The sequence below is a fragment of the Triticum aestivum genome, chromosome 4A (genome assembly GCF_018294505.1).
Source record: "Triticum aestivum cultivar Chinese Spring chromosome 4A, IWGSC CS RefSeq v2.1, whole genome shotgun sequence".
NCBI lineage: Eukaryota > Viridiplantae > Streptophyta > Magnoliopsida > Poales > Poaceae > Triticum > Triticum aestivum.
The window spans coordinates 141598056-141605754 of record NC_057803.1 but is presented as its reverse complement, the minus strand read 5'-3'; the positions used below and the strand labels follow the sequence as shown (position 1 = coordinate 141605754).

At 45.4% G+C, this 7699-nt stretch overlaps 1 protein-coding gene across 1 annotated transcript; it reads left to right on the top strand.

Annotated features, from left to right (window-relative positions):
* Positions 1-5944: 5944 nt before the first annotated feature.
* On the top strand, positions 5945-7003 carry LOC123081873 (predicted GPI-anchored protein 58). The gene is made up of 2 exons (XM_044504387.1): positions 5945-6275; positions 6355-7003. The coding sequence occupies exons 1-2, from the start codon at positions 6154-6156 to the stop codon at positions 6701-6703; spliced, it is 471 nt and encodes a 156-aa protein (XP_044360322.1). The 5' UTR covers positions 5945-6153; the 3' UTR covers positions 6704-7003.
* Positions 7004-7699: the final 696 nt, after the last annotated feature.

Here is a 7699-nt window from a genome sequence, read left to right as displayed (position 1 = left end):
TCTTGCTTTTCATCCAGGCAAGCCACAGCGTAGTTTTGCCCTTGGCGATGGCAAGCCTTCAGTTTTCCATGCTCGCTTATAGCACCAAGCGTCCAAGCGAGAACAGAGGAACGTGTGATTAGATAAGAGATATGAGAAAATAATAGAATAGTCAAACAGTCCAAATCAGAATAGGAGAAGCAATGGGCATACATTGCAATATCTCACTCACTACATCCTACTTACACATGCCCCACCACCAATTTCAAGGTGTTATAATTTTCCTCTTGAAATTACCAAACATTTCTATCATTTTAATTTTCTCTAACAATTTAAAAATTTACCCTTAAGACATACGGGCGCAGCAACGCACGCATTTATGTTCTAATATCTACGTGTTATGCACTGGGAAGAACCTTGGTGCTGCCTCCATCGTTCACGCTCATCCATGTACGCTCCAGATTAGTTTGGTCGTCTCAGAGATCACTTACGCACGTTGACCGCTCGAGGCACCGTTACCCGGGCCGCTGCTCCTCGGAACGAGTAAGGCGTGCGGTGAGTAATCAGGCCTTACTAGTCGAACGGACACTGGGCCCAATCGTTCGCAGCTAGCCTAGTTCAATGTGAGCACCTTCCAACCTATTCATCCTTATCCCAGCCCTGTGCTCCTCCCCTGTTCGTCGGCGCTGTGCTGCCGCCGTCTTGCGTCCCGGCGGCGAGCATCTAAGACACGTGTGCCCGGGGGTCGGCGCTCTATTATTCCTTCGTAGGCTCCCGCAGGTGAGTCCCTTCTTTCCCATGGCCTGCCCTACTGCGTTGTTCGTGTTCCATTGCAATTGCGGCGGCCGCATGCAGCGTCGGCGTACACCCCTGTTTTTCCGCCGCATTCATCGACCTCCATGCCCTGGCAGTTGTACGGCCCCACAGGTCTACATTCGTCGGACTGTTACACCTGCTCTGACCATGCGAATCATTATTTTCAAAGAGAAGCAGCGGCCGAACCATGGTAGTGATGGATCATTGGTCGCCCTTCTGAAACTGCTGCTATTGGTGGAGGAGAAGGATTATCCGTTTGCCTCTTTCTACAGCTGAGCTACTTTCATACATACTCCTACCAATCACATCGCCTTATTTTGCCTTTTCCATCTTTCTTTTCATCCAGGCAAGCCACGGCGTAGTTTTGCCCTTGGCGATGGCAAGCCTTTCGTTTTCCATGCTCGCTTATAGCATCAAGCGTCCAAGCAGGAACGGAGGAACATGTGATTAGATAAGAGATATGAGAAAATAATAGAATAGTCAAACAATCCAATTTTTTTTTGAGAGAAACATTGACAAAAGTTGTAAGTGCCTGCAAAAATTCATCCTGAAATCACATTCCTGTAAGGCGTGGCAAAAAAAAACAAATTCAGTGCTTCAAAATGCATTTGAAAGTAGCTTTTTCAGAGTACTATTTTTTTCCACACCTTCTAGGAATGTGATTTCATGACGAATTTTTGCAGGCACTTAGAACTTTTGTCAATGTTTCTCTCAAAAAAATTTAGAGTTTTTTGATTTTTTTTGATTTTTTTCGATTTTACTGTTCATGCGGGAGCATATGAGCTCGGGTGCAGATTAGCCGTTCTGCACCCGAGCTCATATGCTCCCGCATGAACAGTAAAATCGAAAAAAAATTGAATTTTTTTTTGGAATTTTTGGATTTTTTTTTTATTTTTTTTCGATTTTACTGTTCATGTGGGAGCATATGAGCTCGGGGTGCAGAATGGACTTTTCGACTTACTACATCCTACTTACACATGCCTCACCACCAACTTCAAGGTGTTATAATTTTTCTCTTGAAATTACTAGACATTTCTATCATTTTAATTTTCTCTAACAATTTAAAATTTTACCCTTAAGACATACGGGCGCAGCAACGCGCTTATTTATGTTCTAGTATCTACGTGTTATGCACTGGGAAGAACCTTGGTGCTGCCTCCATCGTTCACGCTCTAATATTATATGGCTCATTAACCGGGCCCATAATAAGTTCCAGCAAAAATAATGGGTCCATAACAATAGTGCTCATTTTGTTAGGCCGCATACAAACAACAATATAGCTCGATCATCAGAGAGATTAAAGCTATCTCGATCGCCTTCACATATTGCAAGTTGAGGTCTTCTATAGTAGTGACCGGCTAACATGAGCGTTCCAATCAGATAACCCAAAGGTCAAGTTTGACCAAACTAGCATCCGGTGAAGTAGTATTCGTTGATCAAGGGGTAAAAACCGGTAAAGGGGATACCATATACAGAAGGGTTGGAGGTATTTTCGGGAGAAGGAAAATTTATGCTCATCGACAAGTGCTCATCCGGTGACTCTAGTCCATCCAACTAGGTGAATGCCCGTCCATAGCCACACTGGTATAAATTTAATATATGTAAATATGTATTCTCAGAAAATATTATAGTTAAATTGCATACATAATTTTACCAATTATTTCAAGTCCACCTTTTAAAACCAATTTACACCTTTTAAGTAGGGTTAATTTTATGGATAAACTATCGCATTATCCTCGCCTTTGTGTGCATTCAAATTTATCATGTGTCATACTTTTTGGCCTTTGCAATGCTCTCTTTCTCTAAAAGAACTCACCTTTCTCTCCCTTACAGACGGAAAAAGATAGGACTACCCTCACTTAATTCCTCAAAGACCTTAACTAGATAGAATTGTAAAAAAAATATAGAGTGACGATTCTGGAAGAAGCTGGGGAGGAGGGCGATTCTAAGAGAATCGCCGAAAAGAATTAGCCCCAAGTCAAGTTCTAGCCTTCTCCTTGGCTGACGATGGGCTAGCCTCCGGTGCATCCCCTTGCACGTGCTTCTATGAGCACATCCATTTCTTTTCTTGATCCACTGTTGTGTCATAGTATCATCCGCATCTGTGCTTGCTCATCCACTGTGGGTCCCTTGTGCTACAATGGTGGTTGCTGCATTTCCAATCGGAAACAGTATGGTGTAGTAAGTTCATCTGTATTTTCAAACATACATATAAGTACTTATGTTACCATGATTTTTTAGGTGTCATTTTAGAAGGATTTCCCTTTTCTTTGATTTTTCTCTTCCCCTTCTCATTCTATACTAATATCTTCTATATCTAAATAGAAGCCCTCCACCATTTGATTTCTCTAAACATGCAGCATATCCACAACAACAGGCTGCCACGCCAGCAGTCCTTCACCAATCAGCTCTGAGTCATGCAGCCCATTCACCTCAACTATCGCGAGCATAACCTTTGATAGCCTCCCGCATGACAGATAAGTAGAAAAAAAGTCAATCACAATACTCTCCACGCAAGAGTCCATTTCTTGCCATGTGTAATAAATAGTAATCAATACTTACATGCATCAGTTTCACAAATATTCATTTTAGGAGGACGCTTGTTGGCAACCGGTGAGAAGCGTGGCTTCATTTAGTGAGTAGACTGATGGAGGTTCAGCTATCTCATCAGCCCGATCAGTTGTGCTGAAAGCTTACTAGGACTGGAGAGTTCACAGTTAAATCGATGTATATCGATGTCATCAACTCTTGCGCCATTCCTAATTCCACATATGTTTAGAAAGTCAAAGTTCCTTTGAAAATTAAAGCGTTTATGTGATTTGTACATAAACAAGTCATATTAATAGAGGATAATTTGGTAAAGCGCAACTGGACAGGATCTACTAGGTGTAGTTTTTGTGATCTGGATGAAACTATCAAACACCTTTTTTTTATTGCCCGTTGGCCAAAGGTTTGTGGCAGACAGTGCACATTACCTTTAACATTACTCCTCCGAATTCTGTCAGTACGTTATTTGGAACGTGGCTTGTTGGGATAGAGTCCGAAACAGCTAGACACATTCGCGTAGAAGTATGTGCTTTGTTCTGGGCAATTTGGAACTGCGGAAATGATTTGGTTTTTAACAAAAGAACAAATATTCATATTTGCAGGTTATATTCCGAGCCATTGCGCTGATCCATATGTGGTCGTTACTCACTCCGACGGAGGCCAGGGAGCATTTGATTACTGGATCTATCCGGTGGGAGATGGTAGCACGGGATATTTTCAACCGGTTTGGATGGCGGTCATGTAATAAGATAGGCGATTGATTTTTCTATCTTTGTTATGCTAGCCGGTTGTGGCCTCTTGGCTTTTGTGTTTTTGGCGTTGTGGCTTTTTGTGAGCTTGCCGTTACTTTGTTTCAGACTGCAAGACTTTGTTGAACCTATTTATTTTTTATAAAGATGGTCGTATGCATTGTTCTGATGCAGAGGCCGGAGAGTCCCTTTTTTGAAAAGAAAGCTAGGTTACAATGGGAGAATTAACGGGACGTGAACAAGAAAACTGCTTTCATTACGATTGAGAATTTTATACTCTGACGATTAGGTACCTTCATCTCCCTGGACAAATAAATCTCCGTCGATTCCCTGCAAAAATCACACCAACCAATTCTGCTATCTTTCCTGTATCTATACTCTTCATACCGCACCGCCGGCCAAGCCTTCAAGGGTCCATTGCCGTTGGAGACGCGCACACTGCTGCCCTAATCCTTGATTGTGAATGCATCTGGTTTGTTTGACATCTCAGTCGAACGCCACCGCGTGTGGTGTCGTCGTCGCCTCGAAGGCGACGGCCCGCGTCCTTCTGGTTTGTCAGATCTCCGATGAGAACTACTCCTTCGGCAAGTCAGCTGACACTGGTCGAGATCTTCCAGCTCGCGGCCGGTGCACTCCCCAAGGCGCCCTCGTGGTGGTGATCCTGCACCAGCACCTGGTCATCAAACGGTTCTGTAGAGCTCGCTACGGCCTCCACCGCTCCATGGCGCGGACGCCAGCGCCGGGTACGCCTAAGCGTGGGTGGGCGACGCCGAGCACGAGTGCCCCGGCCAGTGCTCGTGTACGGCCCAATAGTATATGGAGTGATTTTGCACTGAAAGAGGGTCAGGTTTTCTTAATTTTTGCTAATCAGCTCATGCATTTGTATGCAAGGGAACACATAGCGATTGCACATGTATTTGTCTGCAATGAAAAACATAGCGAGTTGTTATCCATGAAGGATCACTATGATATAGTACCTTACATCCTCATAGTTGGTGAACTGAAACACAACTGCTATGCCGTAACTATAGCATCTAATTTATATTCTTACGCTTATTAGGCAGTAGGTAGTTACTCGATAAAATGGAAAAATATATTTTGTTTTGTATATACTTCGCCGTGGTCAATAGAAAATAATAAGACATGCATTTTTGATGTCCTAATGTTTGTGATCCTGAACCCAAATATTATTTGTAATTATATTATGTATATATATCTTCCCCTTAAGATTTTTCATGCGCATTATAGCCACCTTTTACAAATTCCCACCGCAACGCGTGGGGTGTCTTCTAGTTTTAGCTAGTTTTAAAGTACACTGTCATCATTGTTTTCCTTTTTGAGTAAAATCCCTTGATTCTTTTTAGGGATCTATGGGTGATAGTGTGACGACCCGAGACCGACGCTTCAGACATCTTTCATGTTTTTCGTTATCGCCGTGTGTTTTTATTTGTTTGTTGCATTTCATTATAGCATCATGCGCATTGCATCTGCATGTTTTCATAAAGTTTGCATTAGTTCGTAGTTGTCGCGTCCCCCCTTGCCTTCGTTGACCGATCCGAGTCCAACCGGATTTTCGATTCCCTCTTGTCAAACCACCTAACCCCTCTTTGCTCGGTGCATCGACCCATCGTCCGTGTCCGAAACTCTCCCGAATCCGACCCAGACAGTCGTTACCGATGAGCCCGGATCATCCCCAAACATCCCTAAAATATCTTCAGTTCTTTATTAGACTATCCTAGCCTATTTTTTCTCCGGGCCGTCCGATTATGATGGGGGCCGTCCGATAGCAGTCTAACCCTAACCCCTATGATGTACCATCCATCCAAATCCCCCTCACCGCCGCCACTCCACCCCCCGCCTCGGGATCTCCTCCCGGTCCAGGTCCTTCCGGACCAATTCCCTTGTTTTCCGCCGCCACCTCTCGATCCTCATCCATCCTTCCCACAGCCATTCCTCATGCAACCGAGCTCCTCTCATTCCCCATGGACACGTCCGGCCTCCAGCTACCTTCGTCCAACGACGGCCAGGAGCCCCGCGAGCAGCAACTCTGCCCGAGCCGCTCATGTGCGCCTCCCTGCACGAGCTCCTCGACCTCGCCGCCAGCAGTAGCAGCAGCTGCACCCTCTCGGCGCCGCCGGCACCACGTCGACCCCGCCGGAGCTGCGTCAACCCGGCGACCCCCAAGTCCGATCTCGCGCCCCCTTCTTCCTTTTCCTCCCTGGCTTCCCTCTCCCTCACCCTTTCTCTGTTTCCCCATGGACAGGAGCTCTCCGTCTTGGTCTGAGCTCTCTCTCGAGGTCCCGTCGCAGTCGTCCTCTACAGCCGCTGCTCCGCCGCCTTGCCCGCTGGTCGCCGGCAGCCGCCTTCGTCCGCGGCCACAGAAGCCAGCAACAGCGCTACCCCGTCCGAGCTACTTCGCCCGAGCACCCATGGAGAGGGCCTCCCGAGCCTCCTCGTGCGGCTCCACCTCGAGCTTCCCCGCCCCGGATCCAGCCGCCCCTGCTTCCCATCGCGCCTCCCCGCCTTGGATCCGGTCGTCCCCGCGACGTCCCTGCCGCCAAGTCCACGCCACGGCCTCTGCTTCCTCTTCATCGAGCAGGAGCTCTGCTTGACCCGCGTGCTTGGAGATCGAGCAGCTGCGCTCGTTCTCGAGAGCGTTGACTAGGCCCAGCCACAAGCCCCGCGGCCCAGCTCCCACCTCACCGACCGGGCCGAAACCCATGGGTGAGCAGCCCCCTCCAGCCCCTCTCCTGTACACTTTTGGCCCAGTCAGATTCGGCCCGATGTGGGTTTTTTCCTGCTGCGAATTTAGACATTATCCAGAGAACATCAGTTTTACAGAAAAGTCCTTCATGTTCATGCATTTAATATCTCACAAACCGTGCATCGGATTAAAATATTATATATATGTAAAATGCTTAGAATTTCATCTAGTTTCATAATATGCAACTTCCATCCATGTTTGAAATGCTTAAGTTGATGTTTGCATTAAATTTGCTCAAATGCCATTCTAAAATGATTTATTTCATAACTAAATAACCGTAGCTCCAGATTAAATAAATTATATATGTAACTTGCTTGGAAAAATGCATAGATTAACATGGTGGCATTACTTTGCATGTTTAGCAACTCTAAAATATGGTTTAGGGCAGAACAGTACCATAACCAAAAAATGCACATGGGGATTTTTCGGATTTGTTGTTTGTTATATGCGGCCCCATTTAAATTGCTTAGATAGTATAGTTTTGTTATGCTTCACCTCTTGCCATGTTTAACAACATTTAATATTGATGGGTAGCATAAACGGAGTGAACTAAATGATTGCATGTGGTTATTCATCAATATGCAACTCGTTGCATATTGAGCTCCACTTGATTTGTAGTATTGTTTGTTGCACTTTGCCATGCCATGACTCATTAAATCGGACATGCATCATACTTGATTCTGCATCATGCCATGTTTATGTGATGGTTGTTTACCCTGTTGTTTGCTTCTTTCCCATGATGCTTCTTCTTGATAGTTCCGGTTATGTTGCGATTGTGAGGATTCGTTCAGTTATGTTGGTTCGTCTACTTCATGGATTCGGTCTTCTTCCTAGCGGAATTTCA